Source organism: Borostomias antarcticus (genome assembly GCF_949987555.1).
Source record: "Borostomias antarcticus genome assembly, chromosome: 10".
In the NCBI taxonomy this organism is placed as follows: Eukaryota; Metazoa; Chordata; class Actinopteri; order Stomiiformes; family Stomiidae; genus Borostomias; species Borostomias antarcticus.
The window spans coordinates 14,616,565-14,632,785 of NC_140243.1; the positions used below are offsets into that span (position 1 = coordinate 14,616,565).

The 16,221-nt window shown below is 47.3% G+C and overlaps 2 protein-coding genes across 2 annotated transcripts in view; one reads left to right on the forward strand and one right to left on the reverse strand.

Moving 5' to 3' along the window:
• Positions 1-7,568, reverse strand: part of tbc1d31 (TBC1 domain family, member 31) — a gene marked incomplete at its 5' end in the record, with an annotated part of 9,139 nt that extends 1,571 nt beyond the window's left edge. The window contains 18 exons of the mRNA XM_084444969.1: positions 358-504; positions 791-883; positions 1,065-1,200; positions 1,381-1,533; positions 1,878-2,110; positions 2,487-2,666; positions 3,015-3,148; positions 3,427-3,560; positions 3,697-3,843; positions 4,009-4,088; positions 4,668-4,838; positions 5,239-5,439; positions 5,806-5,965; positions 6,205-6,356; positions 6,503-6,681; positions 6,901-7,016; positions 7,126-7,272; positions 7,495-7,568. Of these exons, the coding sequence (XP_084301095.1) occupies positions 358-504; positions 791-883; positions 1,065-1,200; positions 1,381-1,533; positions 1,878-2,110; positions 2,487-2,666; positions 3,015-3,148; positions 3,427-3,560; positions 3,697-3,843; positions 4,009-4,088; positions 4,668-4,838; positions 5,239-5,439; positions 5,806-5,965; positions 6,205-6,356; positions 6,503-6,681; positions 6,901-7,016; positions 7,126-7,272; positions 7,495-7,568 (2,637 nt within the window). The remainder of the gene's footprint in view (positions 1-357; positions 505-790; positions 884-1,064; positions 1,201-1,380; positions 1,534-1,877; positions 2,111-2,486; positions 2,667-3,014; positions 3,149-3,426; positions 3,561-3,696; positions 3,844-4,008; positions 4,089-4,667; positions 4,839-5,238; positions 5,440-5,805; positions 5,966-6,204; positions 6,357-6,502; positions 6,682-6,900; positions 7,017-7,125; positions 7,273-7,494) is intronic.
• Positions 7,569-9,067: 1,499 nt separating this feature from the next.
• Positions 9,068-15,539, forward strand: derl1 (derlin 1; the record flags this gene model as incomplete). The annotated part of the gene is made up of 8 exons (XM_084444973.1): positions 9,068-9,391; positions 10,934-11,045; positions 11,285-11,349; positions 12,002-12,028; positions 12,666-12,761; positions 12,879-12,931; positions 15,093-15,203; positions 15,395-15,539. The coding sequence occupies exons 1-8, from the start codon at positions 9,239-9,241 to the stop codon at positions 15,537-15,539; spliced, it is 762 nt and encodes a 253-aa protein (XP_084301099.1). The 5' UTR covers positions 9,068-9,238.
• Positions 15,540-16,221: the final 682 nt, after the last annotated feature.

A 16,221-nucleotide genomic window follows, 5' to 3' on the forward strand; every position in this document is an offset into this window, starting at 1 on the left:
GTCACAAGAGCACCCGCAGCCGTGAGTAGTGAAAAAATTAGCAAAAACGAGGTCAGTGAGTTAGTAGCAAGAAAGGGATCAACGTCCGTGATTTGGGAGCTTTTTGGTTATTATATATTAAATATTAATCGCAATTATTAATCGCAATTAGCGTTTTGAAGCAAATAATCAAAATTATTATCTTTTGTCATAATCGTGCAGCCCTACGTCACTGTATGGTTTTGTGCCCTGGGGGGGGGACTAGTGTGTAAAAGCCTAGTGTCTAGGAAGCTAGACGCACACTCTAGGGTCCCTCTAGGGTACTTGTAGACTAGGGGATGGATGGAGAATGCTAGTGGTAGTGTTGGTATATCTTACTCTCCTCGTAGCCAGGCTGAGGTCTGTGTCGTTGGCGGCATTTAGGAGCTGCTGGTGGGCGGCTTCCTCTAGCTCTGCCCTCCTGGTCCTAGTGTCCACCTCCACCCTCACCTCCTCGCTCACACGCTCCTGCTCTCTGGCCAGGGTCTGCGGGACAAGGCGGCTTTCATTTCATCCGCTCAGGAAGTAAACAATCTTATCCTTCACTGTCTGGTGGATAAGTACCAGATACTACTGCGGACCAGGGCCACTTCAAATCCGTTCAAGTACTTGCTTGAGTTTGCCAGGAGTGTCAGGAGGGTGGGGTTTGCATTTTTGGGGATCAGTTTTGGTTCCACTGTGCCGGGCAAGACAAATCTAGCACAGATAAGTAATTTAAACCTTTTCAAATAGTGTTTGGACCCAGGTGTGCATGATCATGTTTTACACCCACCTGCTCCAACACCCTCATCTGAGCTTCCAGCTCCATCTGTCTAACTTCTAGATCCTGGACTGCTATGGCCGTCTCCTGATCCCGCAGGTCCATCTATACAACACACACGCATACACACACACCCACGCACACGCACACGCACACGCACACGCACACACACACACACACACACACACACACACAGTACAACACACACACTTTTAAAATATAGAACATAGAACACACAAGATTAGGTGTGGAGGCCCAGTCGAGTTGAGAGAGAGGGTTTCCTGGCCTTTCTCTGGATCTCGTGGTCCAGTCTGTGGAGTTGGTTGGTCCTCTGGTCCTGCTGGTGCTTCAGGAACCGTCTCCTGGCTGCATCCATCAGCTGGAGCTCCTTCACCTTCAGCTCTCTCTTCATGGCTGCCAACCTGAAAACACACACACGCACACACACACACATGCGCACACAAACAAGCATAGACACACATGCAGGACAGAGTTCAGTTCGGCTCATCTGTCCATCAGAATGCACCTGTGTGTGTGTGTGTGTTTGTGTGTGTGTGTGTGTGTGTGTGTGTGTGTGTGTGTGTGTGTGTGAGAGAGCTGACCTGGTCCTCTGCTGGGTGAGCTTGTTCTCCTCCTCCTGCAGGATGTTCCTGCGCTGTTCCTCTGCCTGCTGGAGCAGCTCCTGCTGAGTGAACCAGGCTTCCTCCTCCGCCTGCCTCCGCACCGTCTCCGCACCCAGCTCCTGCACCGCCTGCCTGCGCACACGCACACACACACATACGGCCGCACGCACACGCGCACACACACACACACACGCACACACACACGCACACACACACACACACACACACACGGCCACACACACACACGGCCACACACACACACGGCCGCGCGCACACACACACGGCCACACGCACACACACACATGGCCGCACGCACGCACAGACACACACGTCCGCACGCACATACGCACTCACCCACATACCACGCACCCGCATGCACACGCCGCGCGAATGCGTAAACGCACAAAAATGTACGTGTGAAAAATGGGAGGATCTCTTGAAGATGATTGATAAAAGAACGTGTGCTAACTCCTCACCTCTCCCGGAGGTACTCCATCTCCTGCTGGCGGATCCTCTGGCGCTCCTGGGACTGGTACTCCACGATGAAGGACGGGTACTTGTTGAAGACGGGATACTGGCCCCTGGTCAGCGGCTCCACGTCTGCCAGCAGGCCCCGGGGGTGGAGCTCCGCCGGCGTGCCAGCCATCAGCCGGTACGTCTCCTTCACCATGGCAACCAGGTCCAGGTTGTTACGGTGGTGGAAGAAATACTGAGGAGGAGGGAGAGAGAGAGACAGAGAGAGAGAGACAGAGACAGACAGAGAGAGAGAGACAGAGAGATAAAGACAGAGAGAGAGAGAGAGACAGACAGAGAGAGAGAGAGACAGAGAGAGAGACAGACAGAGAGAGAGACAAAGAGAGAGACAGAAAGACACAGACAGACAGACAGACAGACAGACAGACAGACAGACAGACAGACAGACAGACAGAGAGAGAGGTGAAGGTGAAGGTGAAAGTAGAGAGACACAGTTCAAATAGGAGCATATTATTTACTGGCGAGATCACAGAGGCGTTGCGCAGGTACGACCTCCCTGGACTACAGAAGGACATGCTGGAGCTCTGGCTGCTCCAGCTGCAGACCGGTACCTCGAAGTCTGTCCTCTGGCTGCAGAGGAGCAGCGGGGCCCTGCAGCAGGTGACGTAGGCCACGGTGGCCAGCAGCAGAAAGGAGGGGTGGTTGGAGAAGACGTTGTCGAACAGACGCAGCCACTCATCTCTGGTCAGCACCTCCGAGAACAGGGTCTCCAGCAGGGGCCACACGTACAGCTGAGACGGGGGGGTGGGGGGGGTTGATGGAGACAGGGAGTTGGGGGGGTGGGGGGGGCAGAGGGAGATGGACAGTGAGGTGGAGGGGCAGAGGTGGAGAGGGGTAGACAAAGGGAGAACACTGGGACATTAATCCCTATTGGACTGCTGTGCAACAAGCTTTGGATACACATGTAGACTCAAAACCCCTGACTTTCTTTGAAGAACAAATCATCTATGAGCTATTCAAGTGGAGCCTTTCTTTGCATGGGCATCGTATATTCTTATTTTGAGAGACAAAAGGCCACATGGAAGATGGCCCTGGTTAAAGTATTCACCAACTAGAAAGACAAAATAAAAAGTCCTCACCTGGGAGGTGACCCCACAGTCTACAAAATGCTGCAGCAGCTCCTTATCGTGGTGCGCCAGAACGTTCTCTGCCATGCTCAGCACGTTCAGGGGAGGGTTGGGGAAGTACTCAAACCAGTGCTGGCACCAGTTCACTGCGGAGAGGAGAGGAGACAAAGAGAGGGTTCTACATGATACGGACCTCTGGGCTGGATCTCAATCCAGGAAATTGTTCCCTTCCACCTGTCTACGTTCGCTCCCCTTTCACTGATCTGATAACAGTAGGATGACCTATCAGATCTGTAAAGAGAAGTGAACAAGAACAGGTAGGAGGGAGCTACAACCTCGAATGAAACAGAGCCTCGCAATGACTAAAACAACTTGACAGTATAATGCTCAGTCAGTCTTCTCCAGTAGATACTGTATATTGTACCTATGACGGTGGCGACCACCTCGAAGCAGACCAGTGGATTGTTCTGGAAGAGCTTGACGAAGGGAAAGGCCACGAGAGGAAGGTATTCCGTCTCCCCAAAGATGGCCGACCAGTGAGCGAGAGCAGAGAGCACCCTGGGTCACGCACAGAGATGAAAACACATCATCTCCAGTAGGCCACAGTCAAGTTAAAATTATCCCACAGAATATCCCTAAAATAGCACCCATCATCACACTTCAGTGTTCACTGCTTTTCGGTGTGACTATCTACCTCTGCAGTCCCCTCTGTAGCTTGTAACTCTTGATGGGGTAGCGCTCCTGCAGGCTGAGATAGGCGGGGTGGAGGCCCTTGTCTGTCAGGCTGCTGAAGGCCGCGTGGTTCTCTGGCAGACGCAGCAGAGAGCGCCACACAAACATCCTGTGTGGAGGGTGGGTACAAGGTATTAGAACTGACCCTTACGAGACACTAACACTACTGATCGTTACTACACTATCGATCTAGTAATAGGGGTTGGTTATTACGGAGTGCCGTGAGATCAACTGACACGGCCGCGCTAATCCATGTGACATATTGTTGACGTACCTGTATTTGGCTGGATACTCTCCGAAGGCCTTGAGTAGGGCCACCAGCCTCTTCTTGTTCAAACCGTCTGACAAGTCATTCTGGCGAGACAACCCAGTCCCTCGATTCAGACAGTAAGTCGAAAATTGTAATAAAAAAAAATAAAGATTTTCCTCTAACAATTTATTTTCTGAGAGATTACTCACATTTATGTGAATAAGTAACCCTTAAGCCTAATTTATATTCTTTGTATATTTATAATTCTTTGTGAGCCGTGAGCCACATTTTTTGGCTCATGGCTCACGGCTCATAGCTCTGTGCATTTATACTCAATGAGCCGTGCCCTGCTGTGTAACACAATCATGCTATGTTGTTACCAAATAAGAAAATGTTTCTCATCTCCTAGCAACACAGAACGCTTCGTCTCTCCAGGCCAGTCAACCAACGTGCAACATATAATGACGCGGTGTGAGCCACTAGAAATTTCAGGTGGTACGAGCCAAGCAGCTCACAGCCTGCGAGACGTTCCAAATGACGTCAATGAGCCAAAAATGTTGCTCACGGCTCACAAAGTATAAATTAGGCTTTATGTTTCTGAGAAATGTTTCTGTGAGAGTTCTCTCTAAAGCACTGATCAGTGCACCACCAATGGATAAGGGACAGTGTGTCTGTATCCATACCTCTTTATCTTCGACCAGGGAGGAAGCTGCAGGTCTGAGGACTCTGGTCTGCACCCTCCGACCTGACGTCTTAGTTGGTCTCTGGCACTTCTCTGACTTCACCCTCACTCTCAGAGCCGACTGGTCGGCGCCCTCCCCTCCGCTCACCGCCTTCACTAGGGGCGGGGGGGGCTGGGGGCAGAGAGAGAGGCAGACGTGTGCCAATTAAATACCGGTGACCGTTGTCCATTGTTCAGGAGAATGGAGCCTGGTCAGCCAGCACTGATGTCTGCTACATTAGCAGTGGCCGGCTGCTGTAAGCAGTCCTAGATCCTCGACTATTCTAAGAGTATGCACATTTGTTTGAGATGTCTGAATCCTAAGCAGCCTATCCAGGGATGAGTAGCCTACATGTTGCTAGAAGTACAGTAGACCAACATATAGTGACACGCGTCAAAGCTGTGTGATGAAAAAAAAAAAATCATCACACACAGGCACACTTCTAGTTTGTGGGGCTCATTTGCTGATGGTTTCTGGTGCTCAGTGACCAACCCTAACTTGTCACATAAAAACAGTTTCTGACCATGGCTACCTTGTTGAAGTCCTGGGTGAGACTCTGGATGCTGTAGATATTCAGGCTGCCGTTGTCCATCACGGCGACCACATGGCGACCACTGGGGCTGACCGCTGCTGAAGTGATGGCGTCGTCATGGGTACCAATGTCAAACAGGAGCTTGCAGGTTTGTATGTTGATGAAGCGCATGATACCATCCTGGCTCAACACGCCCAGGGTCTGAGGAACACACAACAATACGGTACCCCTGGTACTGGTGCAAGCCAGGTAAGCCACTGAGACCAGTAACGGCGGGTATAGACTGGACGCGGAAGCGCCGGCAGTTTCCTTTCGGCGACCATGTTAACTGTTCACTCCGGCCATTCACTCCACTACTTACTATGTATTCACTTTTATATTTTATTTTAACTTTGTAATGATGATGTAGTGACCATTTTAGATTAGTAAAGTCAACTAGGGACAGGGGTCGCCAATTAGTTATATTAGTTGTATTGTCCCTGACAAATAAACCAATACATAAATAAAATTGGAAAAGGTGCCCAGACGACAGATCAGACGACAGGCACACTCTTCTCCTGACCATACCTGGCTGGCACCACCATCGAAACTGTCATTGAGGAAGTCCAGCTGTCGGACAGTGCGGACCTTAGGGGGCATCTGGACGACCCTGAGGAGCTGCCTGCTGTCCAGACACCAAAGGTGCAGCAGGTTGGACCTGCCGCCGGCCGCCAGGATCTTACCATCACTGCAAAAACAAACATAAACACACACACACACACCAAGATCCAAATCACACACTGAGTGTAAGATTAACAAGTACAGCAGCAGGTCTTAACACATCAAACCTCAAGGGGAAATCAATCTGATTTGATACTGTACAGGGCCTACACCATACCTAGACTTCAATGAATAAATACAAAGAAAAGGTACAGGTCGGATCTGTTACAGTCCCAGTCCTTGTCCCCCATGGTCCCCCAGACCCACCGTGTGACAGTGAAGGCCTTGTAGTGGACCCTAGGACCCTGGTCTGGGACGGGAAGCTGGTATTTACAGAAGAGTGTGTCGCTCTCCCAGGCAAATATTGAGTCATCACTGAAGCAGCTGAGGATGGTGTTACTCAGGGGAAGGAAGAACACCTGGGTAACACACACACACACAGGTTACATGGCCATTTTAGTCATTTTGGTTTAGGGTCAGAGTAATCTTTAAGCAAATTTCATGTAAGCGCTCACGTCAAGTCTGTCCGTGCGAGACTAGGATTAGGGGACTTCGGCTGTCTTACCCTCTGCATGGCAACAGACTGGCGAACGTTGAGCTTCCTCTTCCTCTGGAAGGTGTCCAGGTCCCAGAGCTGAGCGGCGTCGGCCGAGGTGGTGATGGCGTAGCGGCCTGACCCATGAACCGAAACCCAGGACACCGCCCCCTCATGGCCTCGCATCCAGCTCACCAGCTGCTTTGTGTCTGATAGCAACAGGAAAACAGTCATCAGACAGACACTCTTAAGAGCCTTACTCACGACACACAGATCGGTGCCATTAGCTTCCTTTGACAAAAGCCAGGAAGACTAGCGGCCGAAATGTGTCTGTAATGGGGATCCAAATGAAGGTGAGAACGAGACAATAACATCAGTCAGTCATTGACAATTTAGGCAGTGATCTTGGGCAGAAATAATAATCATACCTTTGTCAAAGCACTTGACGGAGTAGTCAGCCAGAGCAACCAAGTATTCTGTAGTCCGGCGCAGGTTGAAAGCCAGAGCAGTGCATGCTTGACCAGTTCTCTGAACAAGCCTAAACCTGATGGAGCAACATCAGAGGAGCACTGTCAATGCAGTAAACGTACTAGTTGAGGGGGCATTATATGGGTTAGGGTGTTCCTTGACAGTCAGTGAATAAAGTAATTAACCTGTTTCTGCTAATGTCAAACACATAGATGTTCCCGTGGTGGTCTCCAGCCAGGAAGGAATCCCCTGTGGTGTCGAAGGCGACATGTAGAAAGCGAACAATTTTGGATTGATAGGTAGATATACTGCGTGTCACTGTGACCATAACCCTGTAAGAAAAACAACATTCCTGTTCAGATTAAGTTTCAATCACATAGTAATTTAACACTCTATTGTTATAACATGTCTTCGTGGTTTATATGGTCTTCATTCTTAAAGAGTAACACAGTATCACAATTGATAGCTGGAGGTAATAGTTTGATGAAAGCGGATTTTGAAAGGTTAATTTAGCTAACGTCAGTTAACATTCTCAGGTGAAGATTATACCCTACCCATTACTAGTTGGCGTTGGTTTGCGATGCCACACTTTGCCCTCCTCCTTGTTTCCTATATCGGTCACCTGCATTTTAAAGAGCAGATCTAGCTGGAGAACTTCTATAGAGGTTTGTGGCCAGCCAGCTAGGAAATTAGCTTGCTAGCCTATCGTCTGGCGGTATGTGCAGCGCGAAATTTGAAAGAACGGGTCGTTATAACATCAGCATTATAAACGAGCCAAAGGCAATTTGGAAGCAGTAACGATTATTCAGCATGTCTTATTATGTAGAGTAAAATCAAATGTTTGATATGTCTAAATACGCACTGAATTCAATGAATATTCAAAATCTAGCGTAGCAATATAAGCTGTGGTGTTGACAAAAATTATCAGTCGCCTCATAGAGACGTCATGCATGTAAACGTAAGAGCATTGTGGGTAATGAAGTTCATTCTCAGAATCAACAGCGTGCTTCTGCGTCAACTACGAGCAGTGTAATGTTCGCTAGTTTTTACAGATATATGTAGTCACTGACTTTATCTCCGTGCGAATAGAATAGAATCGAGAATAGAAAGTGTCAAGTAGGCAGGTAGGCCTACAGGTACACTGGAATTCTTGTCATCACTTGTCCGTAGGCATATCTAATCAATTCCTCATTCCAGTCTTAAGACTTAATTAGGTACGCAGCTAGGAGACATTTAAAGGTTCCCAAACTGGCAATTTAGTAAACTATCTGTAGTCTTGCAGTCTATCATCCTCATCTACTTATCCCATGCGATCAATCATGGATGGCTGTGTCTGTGGTAGGCCAGGTAGGGTTGAGATCCTAGGTCCTAGATCTTGGAAGTGGAGACCACCGATGAGATCGCCAGGTGTATATGGAGGACTGGGATAACTGGAGATGCAGGCCCGTCTGTGGACGACCCAATTACCATGATGATGACATACATAACAACATTAAACCATGACATGATTACTACAGACATACTCAGATGTACAACCAACAAAGCAACAGATGGACATTGACCCATCTTACTCCCCACCCCATCCCCCTGCTACCCCAGGAATCCCGTGATCCATATTAACCAGTAGGCTATGTAGGACATCTAAAATTCTAAACAGACATAATATTCTGAACAGATAACACAGCAAGTAGGCTTGAGAACAAAAAGTAGACTACATGAGTGAATAGTTATGGAAAATAGTGTCATATATTTAAAATAGCATATTGATTGTATCCAGCAGCTTGGACATGCAGATAGTGTTTTGTATTTTAGCATGATGGAATTTTGCTGTAGAGAGCTCTAGCTGTGCAATAGGTCTATCTCGGTAAGGAGAGAACCATTCCCTCACTGACAGCAACATGTGGTGGTTTCCAGCGACAGATTACCATTCTTTTGGCAGCTGGGACCAGCTAATAGTAGGCGTCTGTCATTTGTGGTTAGTGCCATAGAAAAGGTAAAGATGTGTCGTTAAGTTAAGGTGTCGATATTAATTACTACTAAATTCATATTGTTTGAATACACGCCCCCCGTTTGCTGGCTGCTCCTCTGTGGCTCATCCTGGAGGACGTCAGATCTAACAGGAAGTAGCTGAGCAGAGCTAGCGGTGAGCAGCCACGTCATGTAAACTTGAGGAAGAATACAGTAGAACACATCGAAAGGGAATACATTTTTAAGAAGAGCAGCACTGTGTTTGGAATCGTTCGTTTACTGTGTGACATCCATTCCACTGCGGTTGTTTGGCCGAGATTATATGGAAAGATGTCAGACATCGGGGACTGGTTCAAAAGCATCCCGTTGCTCACTCGGTTTTGGTTTGCTGGGTCAATTGCTGTCCCTTTGATAGGGAAATTGGGACTAATCAGTCCCATGTACCTCGTGTTATGGCCTGACTATTTCTTTCACAAATTTCAGGTGAGTTGTTGGATTTGATTTAATGTTATATCTAGTCATCGATTAGCAATTAGTTAGCTAGAAATCTAGTTAGCAATGCTTACAGGCCTTGCTTGTCCTGACTGAGAGACGTGAATGGTGTCCAATCACAAAGCGAGGCGCAAGAACGTGAGGCTGGACTTCCGGGATGCATGACTGGTCAAAAAGCCCCTTACCGTCATCTGTGGATGCTTTCCCTTCAGGGCCAAGGACACTTTCAGTTTGAGTAGCCTCCTTATGGCCAAATTACTTAATGTCGGCAGTAAATTATTTCCATTGAGTGAGGTTTTTGCAAGACCATATCCCCAGTCATCCGTCCACCAGATGGTGCTATTCAGCCCTCCGAGACGACCATGTCCACACTGCAGTAGCTAAAACTCTGTAACAGCAACGACCAGGCAAAGAGTGACTTGACTTCAGTTTCAGGTGACGCAAGTGACTCTGCAAGCAGAGATAAGGCTGTGCAATGAATATAATTAAGAGTTCGGCGATATGAAAAATGTTTGCCATGGACCGTTGCGAATAAGGTAGTTAGATAAGTTACAGTTCCTGCTCTTATCTTACCCATAGAATTAGAATATCCACAGGCCTATTATAGCCTACCTGATATGCCCTGCACTGCAACTCATGCAATAAATTAGCTGCATCTCTCTCTCTCTCTCTCTCTCTCTCTCTCTCTCTCTCTCTCTCTCTCTCTCTCTCTCCCCCCATGCTCTCTGTCTCTCTCTGATCTACTGTAAACAAATCAAGTATGTACAAAACTGATTTATGCTGTTTAGACAACAGACCTGTGGGAGATGGCAACTGAGATTGAAACTTTTGTCTCTCTGTAGCCACGTTTCAGCATGCCCAGGGTGGGATTCGAACTCGGGTCTCCCGTGGGACAGACACCATTTAGCTTTGCAGATGAAAAGCTAGCTCCTGGAATGAGTTCAACCAACAACTCACTACCTACTCGGGACTCACAAGGACACCGTTTCACTCGGGTTACATCTCAACGCGTCCCTACGAAAACATATCAGAGCTTAACATAACATGGCTTCTCTCTTTAGTGTTTTATTCCTAGATGTGCCAGTTTACAGTGTCTGGCTGGAAGTCACAACAACATTGTAATCTGTTTCATCACGTAGGCTGACAGAAATCGGAGCTGAAGGCATACTGTAGCTGTCACAACAGCTCACTGCCTGCCTGGCTGCTTGGCAACACACTAGGGGTCTCCCCTTCATTCCTGCTGTGGGCCTAGATGGTAGTATGGCGGGTCTGTTCATCTGAATGAAGCTGTGCAGTCATTTATCAAACATAAGTAGTTGCAGTGTCTGCGTCTCTCAGGCAGTGTGTATTCTGCCTTGGTTAGTTGAGCATAGTCGCAAATGGGTTTGATTTCATGTGAGACCTTGAGGAATTTTAGCCTTTATTGGAAGTGTTGTGGTTGTCTCAGCAACATGGCATTGGGTCTATGCTGGATGTTATTTTATAACTATATAGAAAAATGATTGACTGACTCCCTCTCTTTTCTCTCTACAGATATGGAGGCCAGTGTCTTCGACACTTTACTTCCCTGTGGGTCCAGGGACAGGTTTCCTCTACCTGGTCAACCTCTACTTCCTCTACCAGTACTCCACCAGGCTGGAGACAGGTGAGGTCACGTGGGGGCACGCGAGGTCACAGGCTGGCTGGTTGACTGTTTGACTGGGTAGCTGGCTAGCTGACTGTCTCTGGCTGGATGACTGACTTGACTGCAAGACTGCCAGTTGTACGGTAGTGTCTGGAGGCTAAGCAATCAATAACTGCCTTGCTCTGCAGGTCTGGTTGGATAGGATAGGACTCTGGCCTGCAGTCTGACAGCACTGAGCCTTGTTTATCTGCTCTGTCCAGGTGCGTTTGATGGGCGACCAGCTGACTACTTGTTCATGCTGCTCTTCAACTGGATCTGCATCGTTGTATCCTTTCATTATATTACATGCTTTTAAACAACAACAACAATAATCACAACAAACAATATGGATGTCACGGAAGGTTCTATGGTGTTAAAAGGCGTGCTCTGATATTTAGCTTTTTTGTTTTTGCATTTATAATCCCAGTGCACATTAACCTACTGATGTTGGTTGGTCAGCGACATTGGGGAAAGGTCTGTTTTATCAACCAACTATGTTGCTGCTGAAGTATTCTGTTACCCTCCCTGGTCTCTGTGCCAGGTTGGAGGGGCACCGTGCCCATGGCACAGTGGCACACAGTCTCCCTGCACAGCCAAGCGCTTAATTTAGGTCACATGGGGCCCAGCTCACATGAGACCCTGGTTCGATTCACACACACTCTGCCTCTAACCAGTCCAACTTTTTGCTTTTGTCAAAAGTAGTATGAGTTCACTTGAAGCAGACATTTGATTTATTTGTCTTCGCAAAGAATAAAGAGGCACAGGTGCTCTGCAGCAAACTACACATTACATTCTCAAAAGACCAAACGTCCAAATGTATGTTTTACTTCTGTGATGTCCCCACTGCAAATGTTATATCGTCAAGCTCTGCGATAAGAGCTCTAAAATGTCTCTCCATTCAAGAAATGATTCTGTTGTCCTTGACCCTGCTGCTGTAGATAACCGGCTTGATGATGGACATGCAGGTGGGTGTTCTTCTCTTTTCCTTCTTCCTCGACTATCAGCACAGAGTGAGGGAGCCTGGGAATGAATGATTACCCTTGCTCCAGACCTGTGTGTGTCAGCTAACTAAGCTATTAGGTTCCACTCTATTTTCTTCTCCTCTGCCTGCCATGACTAAGCTGCTACTTTGTCTGTAGTCCATTACGTCATTGGTGTGACTCAGACTTGTCCCATGGTACTGTAGCTGAAGTTTGGCTGCGTTATTGTCAGCAGGGTCCTCATCCTCTGAGGCTGATAACTCTTCATCAGCCCTCTCTGTTCCAGCTGTAGGCTGTATGACTCAGACCAGGGCTGTGTCCATCGCAGATTTTAGTCAGGGCCATGTTGAAATGGATCTTAAGTCTACAAGAGATGGAGTATGATTGGTGAAACTTAAATCACCATCAAGTATTGGTCTACTTTATAATGAAATGAGTAATAATAATAACAATAATACTAATTAGAATTAACTTTATTTATAGAGCACCTTTCATTGACATAAAATGCAATTCAAAGTGCTTTACATTTAGAGTAATAAGCAAACTCAAGAGGGAAACTGTTCTAAGATGGCTGGTGTGTGTGTTTGTGTTTGTGTGTGTGTGTGTGTGTTCGTTCTTTCAGCTACTGATGATCCCTCTGATCATGTCAGTGTTGTACGTGTGGGCCCAGCTCAACCGAGACATGATAGTCTCCTTCTGGTTCGGCACACGCTTCAAGGTACAGCAAGAGTTTACATGACGCATTCTTACAAGCGTTTACATGACACATTCTCTAACACCAATTACCGAAGGTTAATAAAAAGCTAGTCCTCATGATATTTCTCTCACTCTCTAGGCATGTTATCTACCTTGGTTCATCCTTGGCTTCAACTACATCATTGGTGGCTCGTAAGTGTTTTGATTCACTCACTCATTTAGTTAATATTTCAACCACATGGTAAAAGAACCAAAAGTCAATCTGCGATAACAATGCCTGGCCTAGTAGTAGAGGTTAGTGGTGTTTTATGTCCCTGTCTATGCTCTCACCTGTGTGTATTTGTTAGTGTCAAAGGCTCGCTACAGTGAATGCGCCAACCTGTTTTTCAGTTGGCTGTCTGTTCACGCCCCATGCTTTTGACACATGCATGATTTTATAGAACTGAAATGAGACTTGTTTGTTATCCATTTTACATCAATTAATCAATCACTTTACTAAGCAAAAAGGCCAGTTGTTAAAGAATTGAAACTTTTTATAAGAACAAAATAGCCTGTGTCGTGGTGGCCGCACAGTCAAATGATTTTCTCATTCCATTTTTCCCTGTAAATATGTAATGTAAAAACCACAGATGTCTATGTCCAAGCATTAGATAGGCTATTTCCAGTGTCTGTTGTGTTGTTAAATATCAGCATATAGCCCCTCGCAGCAATAGCCTACCTTATAGTGCCATAAATAGCCCATTAGGGGCTTTCAGGGATATTGAATATCTAATATTATCTAATAATAGACTATTTAAACAAATAAACAATTGACTAGCACACACGTTTGCATCACACTATAAACAATTAATAGTAGTCAATATAGTAAACCGGATGATTTTTTGTGTGCCTCTGGCAAGGGAAGTACGGCTTTCTGGTGTCTGTTTGAAAACAAAATAGTCTGTTCTGACTCGGAACCCCAAAACGTGTTCTAGAGTAGAAGGAGAATGAAACCTTTTACGACGGGACAGGGAAATGGGCTTGAAAGAAAGAATGGTGATTATAATTTTGCGAGTGCTAAATTTACTGTGACTTCACCAAGGGAAACTGCTAGGTTCGTGTGTCTAAAAGAGCACAGATCAAAATATACATGCTGTAGACCAGTGGTTCTTAACCTGGGTTCGATCGAACCCCAGGGGTTCGGTGAGTCAGTCTCAGGGGTTCGGCGGAGGTCAAGACACACACCCGACTCATATGATTCGTGATGACACGCCCCGCTTGGCCATCATTGGCTGCAGGTGATCACGCTACATCGCTTGGCCTATCTGTGCTGCAGGGAATTTGGTGCGCTCAGTAGTCGACTTGTGACTGTCGTGATGGTACGTCGTGTGATTGTGAAAGGAACAGACTTTGTTGCGAAAATGACATGAGAGTGGCACTTGCCAAGGTCTGAACTGGTCTCTGAAAGGCAACAGCAGAAGTCACACTGATTTGCAGTAAATATTCATTATTATGCTTTTGTTTTTGTGTGAAAATCATGTTTTGATGGTTTTGTTCTTTGAACACAGTGATGTTGATGCACGGTTCATTTTGTGCACCAGTAAAATATATACCTACAGTATGTTTTGAATTTGAAAAAATCATATTTTATTTTTCCAATTAAGAAGGGTTCGGTGAATGCGCATATGGAACTGGTGGGGTTCAGTACCTCCAACAAGGTTAAGAACCACTGCTGTAGACAATGGGCATTCTCTCTCTTTTCCATCATATATTTTCAACTCTTACAATAGGAAACAAAGTAACATTGCATTATACGAAGGCACATTGTGTTTTAAGAATATACAGATATACGCAATTCCATGGAGGCAATCTTACAGGATGAAGTCCTCTCCATCACACAGGCGCACCGTCCTCAACAGGTGCTCTTACCGGCACGGTAAAGGGGCCTCTTAGTCGGTGGCAAATGTCCAGCCTGAAGCCACACCCTCTGGAGATGAGGTTCTGCTGCCTCCGCTGGGCACCAGTGAACTTCCAGATGGCCGGACGGGCGACGTCAACCAACCCAACACACGCTATAAGCTATTAAAAACATTCTGATGAATATTGCCTCGGCTATTTCAATGGCGCTCATTCCCATGTGTCTGACGTGCCTAGCGATTGAATGTGCAGATGGCTGTGCCCCTGTCCATGCGCGTGATTTGTTTTCGCGTGAATAACTTGGTTGAGAGAATAGCCTGTCGTGGCTTTGGGAATGGCGGGAATGGTTTTCTGCAGGCATATCACCTGTTATGTTGTCTACTGTTAAACCAACTTTCCCTGTAAAAGATCCCCCCCTCGAGAGAAAATAAAGAACTGTTCTATTCTACCCCCCTAGGTTTGTCAATGAGCTGATCGGGAACCTGGTTGGCCATCTGTACTTCTTCCTCATGTTCAAATACCCCATGGATTTGGGGGGCCGATCCTTCCTCTCCACACCAGAGTTCTTGTGAGTTCATCTCAATATCAACTCAACCCTCTAGCACCCGGAGTCTAGCCCCCTAGCCTTCGTCCTTTACCTCCTACAGCTTCACCCCTCATCCCTAGCCTCATCCCTAGCGCCCCCCCTCATAGCTATTTGTGTGTTGAACCTCCCTCTTATCCTTATCCCAGTCACTAATGGTTCCTCTCTGTTCACAGGTACCGCTTCCTCCCCAACAGGAGAGGGGGAGTCTCAGGGTTCGGAGCTCCGCCCAGCAGGAGACCAGCCCCCCAGGAGCAGCAGGGCGGTGGGGGCGGAGGTCGCCACAACTGGGGCCAGGGCTTCCGCCTCGGGGATGACTGAGGGCTCATGGGTGGGGGGGTGCCGGGGGTCTTGTTCGCCGGGGTTGGGGGTCGGGGCTGTCACCCCGCTCACCCGGTAGCAGGACAGAGAGACTCTTTGACGCTCACGTTCTCCTCTGGAAGACCGCCGCTGGGGACATCCACACGAGGCAGATACAGCAGCTTCAACTAAATAATCAGAGGCTCGTGTTTTGATTCACTCGCCCGGTCGGGTGATATTTCAACCACGCGGTCAGAGACGGTGAAATGTCACCTGAACGAGCGAGCGAATCAAACTGCTTTTACGAGGCACCGATGATGACAGCTGCTACAGCTGCAGACAGACCAGCATGTTCCTATTTTGTTGCGCTCACTCACAAGATTCTCACACCACATCAGATTTACCGTGTAATTAGCCAGTCGCTAAGTGTGCGCGCGCGAGTGTGCTGCCAGTCAGCCTGGACACATGATTGCGTAGTCGTCGGAGGCAGTGACGGGGGCCCATGTATGACACATGGCAACACCTGCACCTCTGTAGAATGGCTCATAATAAACTCACTGGTATTTTTAATAAATCTCACGCACATACAATTTATTTTTTCATAAATACAAGCAGAAATGTACCGCGCAGTCTTAGGTGAACAGAAACAAGTCCAAGTTTGTTTTGCCTGGTGACCATGCCACTTTAAGTGGTCACTTTGTGT